Source organism: Coccomyxa subellipsoidea (assembly GCF_000258705.1).
Source record: "Coccomyxa subellipsoidea C-169, whole genome shotgun sequence".
NCBI lineage: Eukaryota > Viridiplantae > Chlorophyta > Trebouxiophyceae > Coccomyxaceae > Coccomyxa > Coccomyxa subellipsoidea.
Window position 1 is genome coordinate 677,745 of NW_005178026.1, and position 21,216 is coordinate 698,960.

Consider the following 21,216-nt stretch of genomic DNA (forward strand, 5'->3'; position numbering starts at 1 on the left):
TCTGCAGATGCAGAGGAGGGAGGCAGTGATGCAGAAGATGCGCATGAAGAAGGTGTGCATCATCTTTGTTTGTTTGACACAGATACAGAGCTGTGAAGGAACACAGCCACTTAGCCTACCATGCGCTGTGTGCAGCGCCCCTGGCATTCATAAAGTTATGGACTGCCTCCATCTGTGGTCATCTTTCTGGTTAACGACACTCTGCTAAAAGCCCAGTACCACATTTCTGACCGTGAGAGCACTTGAGCATCTGCCCTTCAACAACGGCTAGTCCGAACGGTTCATGCGGACACGGCACATGGGGGCCTGTTGGTCACAAATCAGTGACACCAGATTGGTCATTATGTGCTGCTGTCCTGCAGGGCCATATGTGGAGTCCATCCAGATCCCGATGGAGCCGCACGCTGCGGCCTGGGGCCGGGACAGCCGCGGCAGCCGCTCCCGCCGCTTCAGCGCCCGGCCCAGCCTCGCCCACGCGCGCAAGAGCATCGCCGGGCCGCAGCTGCTTTCCAGCCTGCTGCCCCCGGACAGGCAAGAATTTCATGCATTTGCCACTTCAGACAATGTTTATCAAGATGGGGACGGCCGTTGCTTGCAAAACTACTGTCTCCCAGCGCAGGCCGGTGTCCCACAGATCTTTCTAGTTCCTCTGACCATAACATCTCAGCTGACTTTTAAGCCTGCACCCTAATAGATCTATGCCATGCTTACCAGGCATGCATGACACAGTCCTGGCTCGGCCTCTGCAGCACGCAGCCATACCTTTGTGAGATGTTGATGAGTGCAACTTCTGCTGCAGGCAAAATGCGGGCGCGGCGGCTGGCGCAGGCCGGCGCTCGTCGATCCTGGAGCAGCTTTCGAGCCGCTTCAGCCTGAGCAGCGGCCTGGCGCGCATGTCGCTGGGCCTCTCCGACGCGCTTGGCCGGCTCGGCATCGGCGGCCGGGACGACGCGCCAGACGGGCCCTCCTCGCAGCCGCAGGTGTGAATCTCATACCTGAAGTCTCTGGTTCCTACGATCATCAAGTCGAGCCCCCGCATCCTGCAGCATGCACTCAAGACCAAGATGCAAGTGACTAGCCTGGCACCGCATTGGGAGTCGTCAGGATTTGCAACATGTGGGCCAGCCAAGTTGGCAAGAACTCCTCAGCATATTGATTATCTGCCCTGCTGGCACCCGGCGGGAAGCTAAAGATATGGGTAGGGTGTACACCTGTATGCTGCAAAAGCCGCCGCCAGAAGTCCACGCCACATAGCCTGGGGCCCTTTCACGCTGCTGCACCATGCATGATCTTGCAACATGCACGCATGGCTGACCTTGCACCATGCAAGCTCTTGTGTGCTTGCAGGAATGTGATATTTAATAAGGTTGGGGATTGGAATTGCTGCAGAGTAAGACATGTGCGTGTTGTCATGTGCAGGAGGAAAGTTCCGGGCCAGAGGCACGCTCATCTCTGCTGCCAGCACAAGGCCTAGCTCCCAAGCTCAGAGGTGCGCATCAATCCAAGCCATGCAGAATCCTACACAATTCCAAGCATTTCATGACATGCCGCTTCAAATCCTGCACGCATGCCCAACAGTACTTGATATCGAGTGCCCAAAATTGCGCATGACATGCCTGTTAAACAACAGCCCATGAATGTAGTCACTGACAGGACATGTCTGCACCCTGCAGCCTTCTCGCCCATCGCGGAGAGCCCCGAGGCCGGCAGCGCAACACCAGATTCCCTACCGGCGCCGACTCCCGCCAAATCAGCCGCACCCACTCCAGCCAAATTTGGCGCAGTTGCTACGGCCAAAGCAGGCACGTTTGCTATTGCCAAACCAGCCCCGCCAAATAGAGGCACACATTGTCCTGGAAATCATTGCCAGAACTCCAAAGACTGGCCAAGTTGCACTGCATGGCATTGCCCCCCTCTGCAGCACATCGGAAACTGTGCTTCAGTGTCTTACTGTTCTAATATGTGCAGTTTCCACTGGCAGGGCGACCTGTCGTCAGATCCATCTCAGAGTGTTTGGCTGTCATGCTCAGCGCTGACCATGAGAATTAGAGCCAGGCGTGGAATCCGCTCTAATCGGGCTCAACTCAAAGAGTGTCAATTCACTGACTGATGTATATTCATATTCTGCAGCCAAAACAGGCAAGCATGCGGAGGCGGAACCTGAAGAGGAGACGCCAGGGGCAGAGGAGCTTGGCGCTCTGCTCGAAGCCCAGCTGACTCTGGCGGACGAAGCACAGGGCGCTGGGGAGATGAGCGCTGCTGCTGCGGAGGAGCTGACTCCCATGCAGCAGCTGCTGAAGCTGTGCGGCCAAGAGGTGCGCTGCTCTGCATGCATGGTGCTGGCATTTTGGTCCACAAGGACTGGCCAACTATGCTCATTTTCCAGCCTCTACTGGTATGACACAGTGAGCCAGTGAAGATGGTGCCGCTGGAAGCTGTCTTGCTCCACAGGCAGCCCACAGAAGAATACTCACTATGAGATTATCTCTGCTCTGAGGGGAACTTTCAGTGCATATCCCTTGGCAGCAGCCCTGACCACCAGTTTCTACACATGGTAACATTTACTATTTGCAGAGCATCACGAATAGAATCAGAACCGACTTCAAGCAATCTCGCTGGCTTTTTGATGAAACAGGGTGCCTTTATTGGAGGTCATCTGAAGGGGCCAGAGGAAATAGTGCAAATGGTTGCCCAAGCTAGAGGCCAATTGATTACTAATGGCTATTGGATCAAAATGGGATGAAGTTGTATTTCTAATCCAGGGGGATGAGGAAACCCTGCCAAGCATGGAGGCGCTGCTTGGGCGCCACGTGGACCTGGCAGCCGTGACTAAGATCGGGGAAGGGACCTTCGGCGAGGCATTCCGCGCATCCGACGGCGTTGTCCTCAAGATCGTGCCCATGGAGGGGGACGCATTAGTCAACGGCGAGCCGCAGAAACGCGCGGCAGAAATTCTGGCCGAGGCTGCCGTCTCTCTCACGCTGTCGCAGCTGCACCCCGATCCCGGTGCGCAGCCGCACGTCTTTTCTCATCTCTATTCAACTCAAGAGTAAAAAATGAACCTGACAGGCTTGCAGCTGCACCCCAAGCCTGGTGCGCGGCCGCGCGCCTCATTGAATTCTGCAATCAAAATGAGATATAGTAGTCGACGGCGAGCCGCAAAATTGCGCCGCGGAAAGCGTGAGAGGGCTGAGACCGCCGCCTCTCACGCTGTCGCAGCTGCACCCTGAGCCCAGTGCGCGCAATTTCACAGCTGCAATTTGGCAGAGACCTAGACTGCACTTCATGCAGCAATTGCGCCAAGCTGCCAAGAGGGATTCAGGTCACCACTGGTCTTGTGATGGTAAAGGGATTTGTGTCAGTTCAGCTTTGCTGTGGACTTGAAGCAATGATGCTCACCCAGGCAGCCTCAGCAGTGGAGGAAGAATCTTGCGGGCTGTTCCCTACCCTTTGAATCCTACTTTGTGCAGTGAATATACTGCATGATGCCAGGGATGTTTGGGATTGCCCGCTGGGAGTGCAGCTGCAGCTGCCAGGCGCATGCATTCCTGCCAACCTCATACATACCTCCCAGCAGCTTGGAACTGAATGCAGCAAGCATGCGACCCTGACAGGTGTCACCGCACAAAATTCCACGGCCGCCTTTGTGCGCACGTTTGGCGTCGGAGTCTGCCGAGGCCGTTACGCGAAGCCGCTCGTGCGCGAGTGGCGCGCGTGGGACGCGAAGCACGGGTCCGAGAATGACCCGGTCGCGAAATTTGGCGCGGACCAGATGTACGTCGTGTTTGTGGTCGCGAACGGTGGTGCTGACCTGGAGCACTTTGAGGTGCACGGCTTCGAAGAGGCGCGCAGCATCCTGCTGCAGGTTTGCATGCCTCATACACCCCTGGCCTTCCTGAATAGATACCGCTGGACCCCCGGATTTAGGCAAAATGTACAGCATTGGTGTCAATGGCTTTCAGGTATCCAACCAGCAGATCTGGATTAGAACAAGGGCATGTCAAATCTGCGTGACTTCTGTCTGCTGCACGCGCGGCAGGGCTCTACCCAGGCACGCCCTTTGGCCACAGCCTGGTTCAGGCTTCTTGATCATGCCCCAGCAATCATGATGGAGTTCTGTTTTCGGAGTTCCATCTCAAATTTCAATCTGCTGCTGCAGGCGGTGCTGGCGCTTGCCGTGGGTGAGGAGGCGGTCGAGTTTGAGCACCGTGATCTGCACTGGGGCAACTTGCTGATCCGCCGCGTTCCCGTTGGCCAGCGCACATCCGCGCGCCTGCGGTGCGTGCACCATGTCCTTGACCCCTGGGTCAATAACCCTCTAATTACGGTTCCTCCTCCATGCGCAATCTTCTGCAGCCTCAGGCACAGCTTAATCTGCTAGACTTGAAGCCTCCCGGTAGGTCAGGCATGCAGGCAAAGAGGGGCAGTACTGCCGCCCGCCCGGGGTGGGCATCCCAATTTGCGGCGCAAGTTTACTTGCGTTCCATTGGTCTCCCAGGAAGCACAGCTCACAGGAATCTGCTGTATTGCTGTGCCCAAATCAGTGGGATGCTCCTGCACGGCGAGTGGCTTCAGCGCGCCCCAGCCGCAGCAAAGCATTGTGCTTCCTTCTGCAGGCATAGAGATAGACAGAGAGAATGTTCGTCTCTGGCAGGGGCGTGGATGTTGAGGCGAGCACGGCGGGAGTAGAGGTGACGCTTATCGACTTCACTCTGTCCCGGCTGCGCACGGCGGACGGCGCGGGCGCGTTCTGCGACCTGGCCGCCGACCCCGAGCTCTTCCAGGGGCCGCGCGGCGACTGCCAGGTCAGCGCTCAGTCACACTTGAGTCACCCTTCGATGGTGATTAAGTCACCCTTATGCCCTGGTCTTCCCGGCCTGATCTGGCCCATGGGAGTCATGGACGTCACATACAGGGCCTTTCCGATCCTTCAGGCCGCATTACTTTGAGGGTTGGTGCATGTTAAATTCATCTGCAAGCTCGGGAATCCGTTTGCAATGCTGCCTCTGCAGAGTCGGACAGCATTGAAGCCAAATAAGACACGCCAGATACAGAGGGCTGCATTGTGCTAGACAGATCTGGGCACCTTGACAGAGCGCTCTTTGGAGTGCGTTCGGTGGTGGAATCCCACACTTGTCGACGGGAGGGAATCCCCTGAGAAAAGGGTGCACCTGGCTGTCTTGCAAATCGCGAGTCCTTGGCATGTTGAGAGGGAGAATGCAAAAACAGCATGGGTGGAGCGACGCAGGCGGACACGTACAGGCGGATGAAGAAAGCGACAAAGGGTGAATGGGCAGCATTCCACCCAGCCACCAACTGCCTCTGGGTGCATTACCTGGCCGACACTCTGCTGCAGCTCAAGACATTCCCTTCTTCGCCAGACCAGAAGAAGGCGCTGCGCAGCTTCAGGTGAAGCTTCCTGCTGCTTCTCCTTAGCTTCCGGGTGATAATGAACCTCTCTGGTGGCGGCAGCTGAGTTGCCGATCCCACCGTCAATGATCATGGAGCGGCAATTGAGCATTTGAATTTGCTGGAAGGTCTTGCTCAGACAAGCCTGTGGCAATGCTGTGGCCAGCACTCTTCCTGAGAGCAGGAACATTTCTTGATCATCCTTTTCTTTGCGCACATGGCTTGAAGCCTTCAATGGCGTCTTCTGATCCTCTGTGAATCTCTGTCAGAGAACCTGTAGGTGCAACTGCATCGCATGTGTCATTTGCATGCAATCATTGTAGCTGCCAGCCTGTGCTAATATGCCTTTCACATCCTCAGAAGTAACTTGCTGAACTTTGCATGTGCTGCCTCACCAGGAAGCGAGCCCTCACATGCGGCTCCTGCGCGGACCTGCTCTTGGATGAATTTCTGCAGAGCCACTGGCTGGCTGGCAAGTCATAGAGCTTACGTTCACTACTGAATGAAGTGGCTGCCTCAGGCTGTGTTCAACTGGCAGCTGGGTTTATGGTAGAAGCACTGAGGAGTTGGTCGAATGCACTGTTGATGAACGTTCCTGTACATTAACAGCTGATGCATGAAGCTGCAGATGCATCAACTGCAGCCGTGGCCATGTTGAAGACAAAAATTCACTCCAGCAGTGGATCCAGGAGGATACCTCATAACTAATTACAATGCTTGCTGTAGACCATTCTAGTTGGTGCACCCGGCTGAATAAGTATAATAATTTCCAAACGCACAATGCATGCACATCACCGCACCGTTACCCGCTGCCACACCCGCTGCGGGGCCCTATATATATTCTGAAAAGCTTTCTCGGAAGTATAAGAGCGTGCAGATTGCACCAACCTACATGCCAGACTATCTGGCCCCTCTGTGCTATGACTGCTGCAAGGAGTGCGGCACTCCGAGCGCCGGCGAATTGTCCATCAACGAAATTTAGCTGCAACCATCACCGTAACCGGAGTTCAAAACCCGAGCCAAACAATTTTCAAATGTGTACACCAAGTGATGTGTTGAATGTGATGCCTGATGGGACCTGATGTAACGCCACGCTGTAATGCCACGCTGTCAATGAACATTCCGCCATTCTACTGGCACCCAGGGTTTGACACTCCTTTAGGATTCCTCATGGACATCTCCCCATTTCTAATTTGCATTACAATTGGCTCTTCCTGGTGCCTGCAAAACCGCATTTTGATGTTAAACAGCTTGGACCCAATCGATCATGACCGGAAGCTTCAGCATGTGATATCATGTATCGACTCGACACGGTATCGGATACCGTGTGACACATGTGCGTGCATGCATCGATGTGCATTGATGCATCGTGCATATAATATCATATGATTGACCACTGGAATTCTAAGCATCGAAGATTCAGGCTAGCCATGCATGCATGCAGTCCAGGCCAAGCCAAGCCAAGACAAAAAGCACGCCAGTGGAGGAGACATTACAAAAGCTTGCTGCGGACTACTGCAACTGATGTCCGCTGGGCAGGCCTACAGCTGTAACTACTTTTGCACGCGCTGCGGTTTTGATGGAAGTTACCAGGACACCGAAAATGAGCATGCACCATACTTAGGCCGGGCTTCAAGCATCTGATGTCCAAGCTCAAGCTGCACAGACAAGCCAGTCCTGGTGCACATTACGAAAATCCGCCCTAAATTATCCAAAGCTATGATGTGGACGGTCCTCTCCTCGCGGCCTCTGCTGCCGCCTTCTCTGCCTCGATGGTCGCGACCACAGCATCCAGCTCAGCATCGCTCAGCAACCGCAGCCCTGCATGACACCGCAAGCACAAATTCATCCAAACGCCCATGATCCACTTCGTTGCACAGCTGCAGCAGGTTCCTCCATATGAAATTCCAATTGATCAAGCAACTTGTCCTGTCAGCAGTAAGAATGCAAAAATCTCATTCCATCAGTCTTGTGGCATTGCAGGCAGTGCATGAATAGGCGCAAGCTCAGGCGCGTCTCTACGAGTCACACCAGGTTTCGGTCAACAACACAGGTGGCGGGCGGCATCTGCCAAAACAGGCCATGATTACTGCTGCAACTGGATCAGTGCTGCAGTCATGTGGCCCCCACAGTGCCAGCAGTGCGCTCATACAGCCATGCTGTAACAGCATCAAGCTGATGGCATGGGCTGCTCTTGCCACCGCTGGAAAGGGGCTTGCAGGTGCCCTAAGCATGTTTGGCACAAAGGTGCAGTGACAGGATCAGATGCTGCTGGCATTTGCGTCGCATGGTGAACGCCAAGCAGAGGTGCATTCATTGGACCAGGCGTCAGTCAACATGACAGGTGATGGCAGCCAGGTGCCGGCAGGTGCGCACCGGTGTCCTTCTCCATGATGGCCACCTCCAGGTTCTTGCTGCCAGCTTCCACCACTTCCATGAGCGCGCGCACAGCCAGCGCCACCGTATCGCCGCCCGCTGTCTCCTTGTAGTTCTTCTCCAGGTACTCCCGCACCTGCGCCAGAAAGAACCTCAGATCCAACACTTCTTGGACTTCTCTGGCTGCTACTTCACACCATGGATTTTCATATCATCAAGTGCCTGAAAAGCTTCCCACTGCCTCCCATCCAGAAAGTGTCCATGTGCGACTGGACATGACAGGTCAGGGAGACCAGCCTGGACCAGTGAGTCAGTGGGACTTGGATGCAGGCAGGCAAAGGGCGTCCAGATGACCAGAGATTACCCGTAGTGAATGCAGTGTGCGAGGAAGGAGGGCCCTTGATGGGGGACACAGCCGGACTACACGGCGAAATTCTGAAAGCACACCGTCATGGATTTGCAGCCAATTGCGAGGAGCATTTGGCAAGCGCCACACAGTGGTAGCGAGCTCCACAAGAACAAGAAGGCCATTGCCGGGCGCGGCTGAACCCAGGGGCGCACATTAAGGCAAAAGCAAGGAAGTAAAAGAGCGGGGCGCACCGTCTTGGAATTGCGGCCGATGGCGGCGGCTTTCCACGCAGAGTGAGTGCCGGAGGGGTCTGTCTGGTAGAGAGCAGGCTTGCCCTCGCTGTCGAATCCCACGACGAGCGTGGAGATGCCGAAGGGCCGCATGCCGCCGCTCTGCGTGTATTTCTGCTGGATGTTGGCGATCCAACGCGTCAGGTAATCCACCTGGCGACACGTATGGCACACCCACAATCAGGACCGGATCATGCCAAGGAACGAGCTATCTGCCAGTAGAGTGATCCCACACGCCCCACCATGAATCCTCCCTGCAAAAGAAGCTTCTCCTGAACTCTCAGCTTGGGGCATGCATCCATGCGGCATGCAGTCTGCAGAGGTTTGTGACAACCCACAGTCATGTCCAGACACAACCACATGGCATAGACTTCCACGCCGTCCTTTCTTCCACACACTCTGCCAAAGAAGTGTGTTGCTAAGCTAGCTGTCTGATCATGCACTCTCAGGACATAATTTGCTGCCTCCGTAGTTGATGGCCCCTGACCACCACGATGGCTTTGAATGACACAAGCAGCAGCAGCTAGATGGTGCTCACCGAGGGTGACTCGTCAAAGGTGAGGCGGTACGACTGCGCCTCTGTGCGCGCCCTGTTGACCAGTACTCGAGCATCTGCCGTGAGGCCCGCAAAGGCCAGGCAGATGTGCTCGTCTATCTTCATAATTTTCCGCACTGTCCTTGGATCCTGCAGCTTGGCTGTGGACACCTTCTCCACACCTGATGACACGTGACCTCACCCTTAGCAGAGGTGGGTCTAGATGCTCTCCCCAAAGTGCAGGAGCTTTGCAGCCGAGGCAGGTACAAGAGGCCAGGCATTGAATCCTGTTATCATTCACATGCTGATAATACCTCCTTTGAGGTCTCTACACAGCGCTTCAAAGGTCAGAATGATATGGCGGAGGTGACAAAACTCGATCACCACTCACCTAGGACAACCGTATCGGTCCCTCTTACTCCCACAGCACATACGCCTCGCTTGACTGCCTCTTGTGCATATTCCACTTGAAATCTGCATCAAGCAAAGCACGCGTAATGCAGCATTGAAAAGCATTTCTATGGGACAAGAGTTCACTCATCAAGAGGCATTCCTCTTTTCATAATACAAGCGTCGATGACACAGCGGCAGGGTGATAAGTTCTTATAATGTGGATGTATGACAAGGCATCAAGCAACGCACAAGTGCCCGTCAGGAGAGAAGACTGTGATGGCTCTGTCATATCTGGATCCCATGTTTAATCAAAGCTCGGTCTCCTGCGTATATGACTTGCCTCTCGAGAGCAATCAATGGACATATACGTAAGATTGTAGAGATTTCCAACAAGGTCTGTTGAGTGCTGCTGGCACCAACTTGGAAGTCTTCGCTAACAGGACCAAGATTGGCAACACCCTGCTCCATGCATATGATGCAGCATGAAATTTGCTGGACACAAGGCAGCACCATCGTTGGATGCTGCAAGAGTTTCGAGTGGACTAGTAAGGACGGATTGGGCTACCATGTATTGAGCGTCTTGTGGCACGTTGCTGCATATTTTACGCAGGACGCATGTAAGTTTTTCTTCTCAGTAGACTGCCTTTACTCAGCAGAATAAATCCAATGTTAATATTTCTGCAAAGGAATTCTCGTCAAGAAGTAATTGTCTCTTTCCATATTTGCTGACGACCAACTGCAGAATGTATGTGATGAATGCCTTCACCATTTTGCTCGCCTCAAGGTTGATGCATTTGATATGGATGCTAGCAGTATGTTATCATCTCAAATCAAACATACAGTCTGCTTGCGAATGCTGACTTTTACCGTGTGCCGACAGGCAAGCAAATTGACAAGATCAGGGCCTCCTCCGTGGTATTGATATGCAGCAGACGGCGCTCAATCCACTCTGAAGGTGCAAAAGAATCCTTTTCGTGCGTCTCAATCAATTGACATCATGATTTCGACTGATCGTTGTCGTTTACGTGGTGTTCGAGATGCGTGCCAATGGACTCGTGCAGGATGGCAGCAGCAGTGGACTCTCCGAGCTCCAGCCCTCTCGGAGGCCGCAGTCAGCCTGCTGAGAATGGCCATGCCTTCACATCTGGGGCGTATTTCTTCCCCAGCTTCTCTCCAACATCTCCATTTGGAACAGCAGGAGCAGCTCACATAACTCCAAACAATGCCGCTTTCCCAGGGGCAGCAGCAGGCATGACGCCCGGCAAGCCTGCTGCACAGACCCCGCGCAGACCCCACAGGACCTCCAGGACCCGCTCACCAGTCGCTGCCAATCCTCCTCCCTCTTCCTCAGCGTTTGGCACCCCTGAGTGGGAACCAAGCAGCGGGACTTCATGGCCAGGATTCAGCGCAGAGTCTGCCGAAACAGCTGCAGCAGAGACAGCAGAGACAGTCTTGCCACAGCGCTTTGCTCAATCAGTCAACCTGGGTGCAAGAGACTGGCCGCCCTCTGAGAAGCCCCCACCACCCACAGGCAGTGTTCTCCCACCTGTTCTGACCTGTGTTGCGCACCCTTATTTGCCACGTCTTTCAAAAACAACCATGTAGCATTGCATGTCATCAAACTTCCATTCTACTTATTGCAGTCCGAGCAAGGTGACTTAGCAAGCGCATGCATTGTGCAGGTGGGTTCCACCAAGGGACACCCACAGTCACTCCCATGACAGCCAAGAGGAGTGCCCACCGGGCGCGCAGGCCCCCCGCCACAGCAGGGAGGACCCCCGCAGCTGTGGACAGTCCATTTGTGAGGGAGGGGTCTCCGATGGACTGGTCGCCCTTTGTGACCACTGCTGCCGGCGGCCAGAGCTCCTCTACAACGCAGACTTCTCAGGGCACTATGTGCGCCCCAGCTTTTTTGTGCGACGCAGATGCCAAAATGTGGAACATCCTTTGTGTATTACAAATTACAGATCAGCGCAGATGAATACAAATTGGACATTAAGCACGTGGGCTGCTCTGTGAGTTAAACCTTTGCCCTAGGTTGCGCGTGATGAAGCTGATTGTATAAAAAGAGGATTTGATGATTGTGGCCTGGGTGTAGGAGCAGCGGGCAGGGAGATAAGGTGAGGGGCACTCGGCTCAGGTTTGAGCAGAGGGCTGATGCAGCGGCAGCGGAGCACACATTTCGGGTATTTACCCTTCTGCATGCTTGCCTTTGAAAATCCCCTGGTCGCACCTTGAGCACGATTTCCATGTGTAGAGCTTGTCATGCAGATAAAGACATCTTTGCAAGAAGGCATGCACAAAGGCAATGCCACCAAAAGCATGCTTATGTAAATCCCTGCTGCGCTGTGCAGGAACCTTCAGTGCCAGAGGAGGATGTCACAGATGGCCTGCACGTTGACATGGCAGCAAGCACCATTTCTGGGTGAGCATCACTTCCCCTGCATTGCAGCGCCAGTGATCCACACAGCATTTGCGTCAGATTTTATCTATTCACTATGAGGCCATGCTGACGAGGCCAGTATCGGAAAACAACACTTATGGAATATTGCCATTGCAGGGGTGGCGTTGGCAGCACACAGCCAAGTCTGGCATCGGACTTCAGCGCTCGCTTCAGGTTTGGCGACAAGCCCGCACCTGACCCTGGCGCGACAGGGGAAGCTCCCGAGCAGCTGCCGCAGAACGCCGCGACAGCTGCCGGCTCCGCGGCGCAGCCATGCGCCGAGACCACAGCAGGCACAGTGCAGTCCGCCAGATCAGGCTCCTCCGGCAGCTCCTCTTCAGGCGTTCCAAACGGCATCAACATTGGTGTGCGCCCCTCTGGATCCAGCCGATTCAGGACCGCCACCGGAGACAGGGCTGGCGGCCGCCGGGTGACGAAGACCGAGACGGCACCCAGCCGCGGCCACGACGCTGCCAGATGTGGCCGCGCTGATGTCAGCGTTAGCTCGGCCGCCGCGCAGCAGAGCGCGCGGGAGAACGACCGTGCAAAGGCAAACCAGGGGGCCGCCAAGCCGGCCGCGCATGTGAAGCCAGCCAAACCTTGCACAGACCACCCTGCGCAGAACTTTGTGCAGCAGACAGCAGGTGCAGTGAGAGAGGCTTCTGTCAGCATAGAGGATGCAGACATGCCGGATGCATCGCCCTGCGCCTCGGGTCAGACCAGGGCTGACAGCAATGGGTCCGCAGCACCGTTTGGGTTCACAAAGACAGCATTACCAGCAGGCGTGAAGAGCACAGCTAACAAGACAAGCTCGCCCACAGCGGCAGACGACAGGCCAGATGCAGCCAAAGCAGAGTCGCCAGTCAATGGCTGGAGCCCGCAGAATGCTACAGAGGGATCTGCAGGTGCCGAAAAGGCGGGCTCAGGGCTGCGCTTCAGCTTCGATGCTCAGGCGGCTCAGGCTGCAAGCCTTCACCCCACCGCAGTTACTGCAGCTAGTGATGAGGTTCCAGTGGAGCCAGCGCAGGCCGCTGGGAGCAGCAGGGGGCAGCAGAATGTCACTGATCAGGGGACAGCCTCGGGGGTGCCACAATTCTGGTCAGTGCCCACTGTTGCAGTGGGCCAGGATGGGCAGGAGCAAAGGAGTCAGGGACAGGGGCTGGCTGGCGGCTCCGGGCAGGCTCCAAGCAAGACTGCCACAGGGTCAACCGAGGGGTTCACCCTGGGTTCATTCAGCCGCATGCACAACAAGAAGCCGCGAGCGGGTGGGGCGGTCAGGCCCCGGGGAGCAGCTTCTACCGCTCAGCAAACGCATGCGGCCAAGCCGGATCAGCAGCGAGAGCAGGCTTCTTCAGCAGCGGCTGGCAAAGATCAAGCAGGCGATGTGTTTAATGCTAACGTCTGGCGCAGCTATGCGCAGCAGCTGCACACCGAGAAGAGCAGCGAGGGCACTGATACAGTGCCTGCAGGAGAGCCACAATCTGGCAGCCAGGCTCCAACACAGATGCCGGGAGGTCCTGCAGTTGTAACCGCGCCATTCCCCTGTAATGCAGGTGGGGGCCCAAATCTTCCGCAAGTCGCCAATGCTGACAGCGTGCCGAGGCCTTCTGGGGACAATGGCCTGAAGGAGCAACAAGGTGTCAGGCGAGCAGATAGCATGGCGAACCGCCTCAGGCAGCAAAGCTTTGGGGAGCCAGAAGATTCATCAACTGCTGAATCAGCCGCCACTGCAACCAAATTGCCGCCTGACGGAGTCCCGGCTGCAGAGTTTGACAAGGCGGCGGCCAGTTTTGGCGCGGGGCAGCAGGGGGCCTCGTTTGGCCTCGGGCAGGCCCCGAAGGAACAGCGCGCAACGCCGCGGCGCGGCCGCGGCCTGGCCACGCGCAGCCGGCCGCCAGCCCGGGAAGCAGCCGCTGGCGGCGCCGCAGCGCAGCCGCCTGCGGGATCGGCCCCGGCAGCTCAGCAGCCTTCCTTCAGCTTTGCCTGGCCCCCCACCTCAGACCAGCCCAGCAGGAACTCCCGGGAAGCATCTGCTTCTGAGCCATCTTTTACGGCCCATACCACACACCAGCAGCAGCAGCAGCCATTCTTTGGTTTCCAGCCTGCGCGGGACAGCAATGCAGCGCACCAGGCAAGCCAGCCAGCTTCCAGCTGGCCTGCACCCGAGCCACCGGCGGCGGCCGCTGAGCAGGGGGCGCCTGCTTTCAGCTTCAAATCCCCTGGCGCTAAGGGGCGCGCGCCGAGCGAGGAGCGCGCAGCAAAGCCGCGCACCGCTTTTGACTGGGGCAAGCCGCCCACCGATGCACCCTTCGCGCAGCCGCCTGCGCCTTTCCCCATGGCGCAGGCCGGAACGCGGCCAGTCGCCTTTGATGACATTGCCGAGATCAGGATTGGTGGGGGGCCCGTGCGTGGGTCCGTTCCCTCCTCAAAGCAGCAGGTGTCCTCACACGGCTTTGCAGCAGAGCAGCCCGCTTTCACCGCAGAATTCAAGCCGGCGCCCAACTTTGGAAGTGCTCCGGCATTTGCGGAAGGAAAAGCGGCTGGGCCGTCCTTCCGCGTGGTTTCCACACCCTCAAAGCAGCCGGCACGGCAGCGGCCGCCGGCGTCAGTTGCCGGTGCGGCGCTGTCTGCCATGCATTTATTTTGCATAGCTTTTTTATTCCTCTGTTCGATGTGACCAATAGATGCGGGAATATGAATTGTATCTCAGGTGTGGTGCATCAGCATTTACAAATTGCAGATAGGGATTAGAACCCCGCGTGCGGACCCAGTGCATGCATGCGGACCACACCCTTGCAGGACAGAACTTTCTGCATGCCCAAAGGCCCCATGGCCCAATGAACAAGCTCATACTTTGAAACGGTGTCTGAAATTTCGCAAATATTGAACAGTTGAAGTGACCTGTGTTGTGTCGATGTCTTCCAGGGAGCCAGGCCAGCAGCGAGGCAGCATTGGAGAGGCAGAAGGGATTGCCGCTGCAGGGCGTGGACCGGCTGCGACAGAGGGGCAACGACGCCTTCCAGCGAGGCAGCTACTCGCGCGCCGTCGATCTCTACCAACGGGTAATGTTACATCTGTTGGCAGTCTTGGTTTGCTGTGATTTCTGCACATGTGAATCTGCTTTGATTTAGTTAATGCCAACCTTGGGGGCTCAAAGCCAAGCATGCAGGACTCCACCACTCATAGGCTGCAGCTGCCAACACCTGCTTGATTGCTTAGCTGAAGACATCGATTATCTGCCTGGATGTTTTGGGCGCAAAATTCAAGCAAATGGATCTATCAGGCTGTGTGTCACGCGAGTCTGTGCTGGCTTTGTAAGCTGACTAGATTCGCAGGGGACAGCATGTGGAGTCCTAGCTGCTGGGTGCGGGCATTGGAGGCTGTAGAGATGAGAAAAGCACAAGCTGAACCCCTGATTGATGTAGTACATCCTGATTAAGTGAGAAAGGGTCATCAAACATATTGGTGGGCTGTCTGCGTGCAGGCGGTGAACCTGCTGCAGGAGAATGGCGTGGCCGAGGGCTTGGGCAAGCTGTACAGCAATCTGGCCGCCTCCTATCTCCAGATGGACAAGCCATACGCCGCCATCGCAGCCTGCAACTCCGCCCTGCAGGTGGGCACCTGCCATCCATATCTCTCTAGGAAAAGGGTTCCTGCCACAAAGGAAACTAATCTCAAAGTGCTGGGCCCTTTTGACGAACACCTCGACTATACTCCCCTGCCCGCCTGCTGGGACCCTGCTGCCTGGCACCAGCAGTCGGCGCATCTCTAACAATTTCCCCTCGTGTGGGCAGACAGTATGGGGATGCATTCCTCCAGTACAGCCCTGCATGGCCTCATTGGTAAAGGACACTGAATAAGAACGGCTTGCTATCGGACAATCAACATACCTTCCGCTGCTGTTTAGATTCCATATCACCCCTCACGGAAACATAGGGATTTCCTGTCCTCTGATGTCAATATGGGATGGGATTTGTAGCTTGTCTGCAGGCGCACCCACTGTCTCAGCGCCAAATAGATACAAATCTGACTTTTGCTGCAGGCCGAGCCGTCGTTCTTCCGGGCGCGGCTGCGCTTGGCGACCTGCCACAGCCGCCTGGGGGATCTACCCTCCGCGCTGAGCGCGCTGGGCCCGGACGCCACGTCAGCCGCCAACATGGCCGAAGCCGCCGGCAAGCGCGCTGACCTGGAGGCCCTGCAGGAACGCCTCAGCAAGGTGCGGGCTGCCTTTTTCTGGGGGTTTGACATAAAAAGGCTTGTAAACCCTTAAGTTACTGTGCTTTTGGGTCTAACTTTTGGGCTGCCCTCAGAAATGTATGCGAGCTAGCAAGCAGAACCAAAATAATCTTGTTCCAGGGTTGAATGACTTATGCCAGGGGAATTTGGAAATGACTTGCTCAGAGGCAGTTGCCATTACATTATAGTGCATGGTACCGCATAATACACTATGGTGGCACACTTTCCAAATTTCCTGCTCATACAATGACATATTAGATCGTCTGCCCTTGTGAAAAGCTTCCAAGCAAAACACAACTGCAATGGCCACTTACAGGATGGCTTGTGGAACCATGCTCTACCAGCCAACTCGAGGCATTCTTTCAAGCAAGTCTATGGTTTGCCTGCATCACTGACTGACGTGCCTTTGACAGGCAATTCTGGCGGCGAGTGCGGCGAGCAGCCCAGATGCGGCTGAGTCATCCCTGAGGGAGGTTGAGGCGCTGCTGGCCAAGGATCAGGCGCCCTTCAGCTCTGCACTGCACCGCCTTAGCGCGCAGCTTCTTCTGCAGCTTGGCAGGTGCATTTCAAGCCTTTTATGCTCCTTCTATCCCTCAACAAACCTTTGTTTACAGTACAAATCATGCTTGATGTACTTGGGGCCTTGGCATCTGTGTATGAAAGGGGGGTGTTCCACCACTGGGTGCTGCCCTGTCTTTTATCATCACTTCAAGCATCAGAGTGTGGAGAATTCCAGATCCTTTCATGAATTGACTCATGAAGGCACGCATTCTGAAACGAGCTGGCCATCCCTTCGCCTTTGCCAAACAACCCGGCGTAGGCCCTTCTACAGTTTCATCATGTGCTATCACTATCAACAGATCAAGCTGGCACCTCAGCAGATCCAGCAGGGTCCAGTGAAGTACAGGTGTCTCACGAGGTCAAGGGAGGGTACTGACTGGGTGCTGCGCGGTGTACAAAGGAGTCTACAAGTGACGTGGAAGAGCTGTGCTGGAGAGACGCATGGACGGACCAAGCATCAACGCTAGGCATCTGCTTACATGCACCGGAAATGAAAATGTGATATGCGTGGTGTGCAGGAGGGAGGAGGCAGCGGAGATGTGCAGGCTGTGCGCCAGTGTGAGGGAGCCCGGGCTGCAGCCGCCGCCACTCTGGCCCTGGTGGCTCGGAGTGCAGAGCGCATTCCACTCCGGCGACCTCAACTCGGTGAGCCCTCCTGTATCATTAGATTTGAGAAGAAAAACCCGAATTGTGCCCCCACCATCTTTGTATGGGGAGGTAGGGAATGCCATGCTGCCATCCCGGGCATGTGGTATCTGCATGGATCAGGAGTATTATTCTTTTCAAATTCTTTCAATGAGCCATGGCGTTTGCAAATTGGTGAGGGCAGAGCATCTAGAGGTGCTCTGCCAGTGTTGTGTAGGGGTCCAGCCAATCGCTGCAATGCTGCCAGTGCTTCAGCTCTTTGGCGTGCAATACTTGAGGTTGATCCGAGGTGTTCAACATCGATCATTGCATGTATTGGTGCAGACGCATGGCTTCGTTGCAATGGGTGGCTGGATAATTTTGAAGTGCACCTCTCTGCACAGAGTTGGCCTGTTCATGTGCATGTTCTTGCAAAGGCAAAATCACTTGTCGGTACCTCAGCAGTGACGGGTTGCACATGCAGGCGGCGGAGCAAATAGAGTCCATCACGACCCAGTATGCTGCTGCCGGGAAAGACAGCATCGCCACCAGCGAGGCAGAAGAATCTGCTCTGCCTGTGGCTGACCTTGCAGCACTGGCCCGGGAGTTGCGCTCTCTGCTGACTCTGAAGGAAGCCGGCAACAGGTGCATTCCCTGCTTGGACTTGGCGTGTCGCCTGGACAGATGATAGCAGCGTTTCACAACCGCACTGCGCAGTGCTCACAAGTCTTCACGAGCACAGTCCTGTACCTGCCACTCGGACCGCACAGAGAGGCAATGCTAAAACAAAGCAATCAGTGCTGCAGCCATATGGGCAATCACACAGTTGCATCACTCAATGTTAGAGCTGTATGTAGAGATGGCAGGTCTGGTCAGTGGTGTTGCCTGGCGCAGACATGAAGCCTCTGTCTCTGGGTGCGTGGCAGGGCGATAAAGGAGGGAAAGGGGGAGGAAGCGCTGCAGCACTACAACGCGGCGCTGACGGCGCAGCTTCCCGGCAGCTGCGCGTTCGTGGCCGTGCTGTTTGCGAATCGCGCGGCGGCGCACCAGTCTCTGGGGCAGGCCACGCACGCCGTCGCAGACTGCCTCCGCGCCACCGCCCTCAACCCAGGCTACTCCAGGGTGTGTTCTTGTGCCTGATGAGCTCATTGCGTTCCTTATCGTGAGTGTAGAAGGTACTCAAGCCGTTTGCCCCTTTGATTACCGTGCCGATTTGTGCGCCATTGGGCTGCAAGAATTGCGCTTGCGAGTGCGTCGAGAATGCCTACCTGCCTGAAGCGCACATTCACCATGACTGCAGGCGCATCACCCAAGTAAAGCTAGCAAGTACCATGAAAGTAACACATCGGTCAACTTTGGGCATTGTGGGAGTCACAGCTCTAGAGAATGAATGCGTATTTACTCTTGCAGGCGCACTCGCGGCTGGCGACGGTGCTGTCGGAGCTCAAGCACCGGACAGGCGAGGCAGACGCTCTCGAGAGGCTGCAGGTGCGCCTTTGAATAATCGCCCCTGGGTCTTCTTTCACTCACTTCCAGACCTGCAAACCGCATTGCATTGACCTCCAGTGCATCCTGTCTCAGCATTGTGAGGGTGAGCTGGGCTGTCAGAAGTGTCAAGTGAATCAGTCTCGATGATGTGTGACGAGTGGATCCTGTGTTAGAATGGATGTTTAGAACGGGACAGCTGTTAGGGTAGTCATATTTATGTTGCAACTAACGGCAGCGCATGGGTCTATAATTGTAAATTTGCGTGGCCGTTCTGGACAAGCCTGCTCTCGGAGTATTACTGGGTCTTCATTGATGGGTTTGATGGGTGAAGTATGCTGCGCATGCTGCAGGCGTTGCCGGTGTCCGCCCCTGCCGAGGCGGCCAGTGTGGCACAGCGGCTGCGCGCAGCACGGACAGCCGCACGCAGCGCGACCCCCGACCACTACAAGGTTCTGGGACTCGCCCGGGACGCTGACGCGGAAGAGGTGAATCTTTTCTCCTTCAAAGAGACTACCGGGTACAACTTGCAAGGCAAAGAAGGCAGCCTGTACTCCCCAGGAAGCGGCTTGCACCACCTGGCAGTCATCGCCGGGCAACCTGCAACAGTGACTGACTTCTCCTGCAGCTTAATTGCCACCCAAAAGCAGAACATGATGCTCTGGAGTAGGATGAAACCTCTCACCACCCTGGCTTTGGGCCCCTGCATAACCAAAGCGCGCTCTCTGTTTTGCAAACAATGTTGCAAGGCCCTGCGGCATGGATTGGGCGCCAAAATTCCAACTCCTTTGACCTGGCTGCGCAGGTGCGACGGGCGTACAAGAGGAGCGCGCTGCAGCTGCACCCAGACAAGGCTCTGGCGCAGTGCCGCTTCTCCAGTCGCCTCGGACCCCACGGCGTTCTGCTCATGGACACACCACAGGTCAGCAATCTCCCATAGCCACATCATCTCTGCTTTCTGTGCAAGGGGCAGGAGCACGCAGCACAATTTTTGCCGGGTTGCGTTGGGATCCTGCAGGTACCTTTATGTTGCCTGCATGTGCTTGGCGAATTGCTGATATTCACTGCCAGGACTGCGCATGCTCACCGGCACACGACTGTCCTGGCATGGCTGATTGGAGCAGTGCTTTCTATTGCAGATTTGATGTAAGACCTGGCAGGAGCATGCATGTTCATCACATGGCTTCCCCGCCTCATATGTATTTTGTTTGCAGCAGCGTGCAATACATTTTCCTAGCGTGGCGGCCACTCATCAATTGACCTGGTGTTAGGGTGTTTTGTGAGTAATTTGAATTATCACTAATCAATCGCGGCATGTGCGCGCAGGTGCTAGCACGCGTGCGCGACAATGCAGACTGGCTCTTCAAGTGCGTTGGCGCGGCGAACGCGGCGATTACGGACCCGGCCGCGCGGCGCCAGCTGGACGCTGACCTGGCGGCGCAGGAGGGCCGGGCCGCCGGCTACGGCTACTCACCTTACTCGCCATCGTCCTACTACAGCCGCCCCGCAGACAACTTCTACAGGTGACTGCGCTCTCTGCCAGACACAGGACTGATCAAGACACGCTGCAATACAGGCTGGCTTGAACTGTTGTCTGGCTTGCTGACTACCGGCCAGACAGAGTTCTCAGGAAATGCTGTCCATACAATAAGAAGCTATGATGAAGTATGGCTGAGGCTCAAGCTGGAGCACTCTCTGGGAAAGCTGCACATACAGCCGTAGAGCAGTGCCATAATTGAGTCATACACGTGCCTACCAAAAGCATGCCGAAGAAGATTTCCAAGCAATATCCGGGAAAAAGACCCCATTGCGCGTGCCGGACAGCATTGTATTTTTTGCTGCAACGTACCTGACCCGCTGTGTTTCTGTCATCGTGCTTGCAGGCGCTCTGGGGGCCGCAAGAGCTCGTACAACTACGGCGGCGCATCGTTTTACGAGAGCTTCCGGCGCAGTGCGCGGCGGCCGGCCGGCCCATATGCCAACGGCCACGGCGGCGCGGCGTCCGATGACAGCGAGAGCGAGGGCTTCGACTACAACAACTTCTACTAATGCCCGACTCTGACGCGGGCTTCCCCAAATTCAAACTCAAATTCAAGGACTGACAAGAAGGTCATGTCAACGTGGATGTGGTTGATGTGGCTCATGCTCAGACATGGAGTCTGAATGACCTTCAGGCATTCAGAGGGCTCTGATCGTGCCAGCTTCAGCTAGTGCCAATGCAGAACCCTCCTAGAAAACAATTTGGAATTCTACCATAGATAGGGCTTCAATGTACGCCAAGATGCCAACGCCATATGCCTTGTTGACTCAACTGAGGGATCTCAAAGATGAGTAGGGTGCTTGTAGAATGTCTGCATTGGTAGGGAGAGCATGTGTGGCATTCATTTGATGTGCAATCTGCAATGCCAGACTAAATGAACGAACGCTATGAAGAGATAAGGACGCAACCATTCTGATGGTGTCATCAGGCTCGTTTGAGATAGTTCTAGGCACGATCGTGAGTGATAGTGCACAT

The 21,216-nt window shown here is 55.6% G+C and overlaps 3 protein-coding genes across 3 annotated transcripts; 2 read left to right on the forward strand and 1 right to left on the reverse strand.

Annotated features, from left to right (window-relative positions):
* Positions 1–2,786: 2,786 nt before the first annotated feature.
* Positions 2,787–6,183, forward strand: COCSUDRAFT_54502 (hypothetical protein; the record flags this gene model as incomplete). Its single annotated transcript, XM_005644416.1, has 6 exons — positions 2,787–3,006; positions 3,615–3,865; positions 4,160–4,278; positions 4,655–4,805; positions 5,249–5,409; positions 5,808–6,183. The coding sequence occupies 6 exons, from the start codon at positions 2,787–2,789 to the stop codon at positions 5,890–5,892; spliced, it is 987 nt and encodes a 328-aa protein (XP_005644473.1). The 3' UTR covers positions 5,893–6,183.
* Positions 6,184–7,126: 943 nt separating this feature from the next.
* Positions 7,127–9,654, reverse strand: COCSUDRAFT_19154 (20S proteasome alpha subunit D; the record flags this gene model as incomplete). The annotated part of the gene is made up of 6 exons (XM_005644417.1): positions 7,127–7,230; positions 7,786–7,921; positions 8,386–8,577; positions 8,963–9,141; positions 9,351–9,433; positions 9,602–9,654. The coding sequence occupies 6 exons, from the start codon at positions 9,652–9,654 to the stop codon at positions 7,127–7,129; spliced, it is 747 nt and encodes a 248-aa protein (XP_005644474.1).
* A 760-nt stretch (positions 9,655–10,414) lies between these two features.
* Positions 10,415–20,750, forward strand: COCSUDRAFT_58168 (hypothetical protein; the record flags this gene model as incomplete). Its single annotated transcript, XM_005644418.1, has 17 exons — positions 10,415–10,838; positions 11,035–11,248; positions 11,451–11,538; positions 11,707–11,777; positions 11,913–14,410; positions 14,721–14,857; positions 15,280–15,408; positions 15,838–16,011; positions 16,445–16,590; positions 17,111–17,237; positions 17,701–17,861; positions 18,143–18,338; positions 18,627–18,704; positions 19,055–19,309; positions 19,507–19,623; positions 20,028–20,224; positions 20,585–20,750. The coding sequence occupies 17 exons, from the start codon at positions 10,415–10,417 to the stop codon at positions 20,748–20,750; spliced, it is 5,178 nt and encodes a 1,725-aa protein (XP_005644475.1).
* Positions 20,751–21,216: the final 466 nt, after the last annotated feature.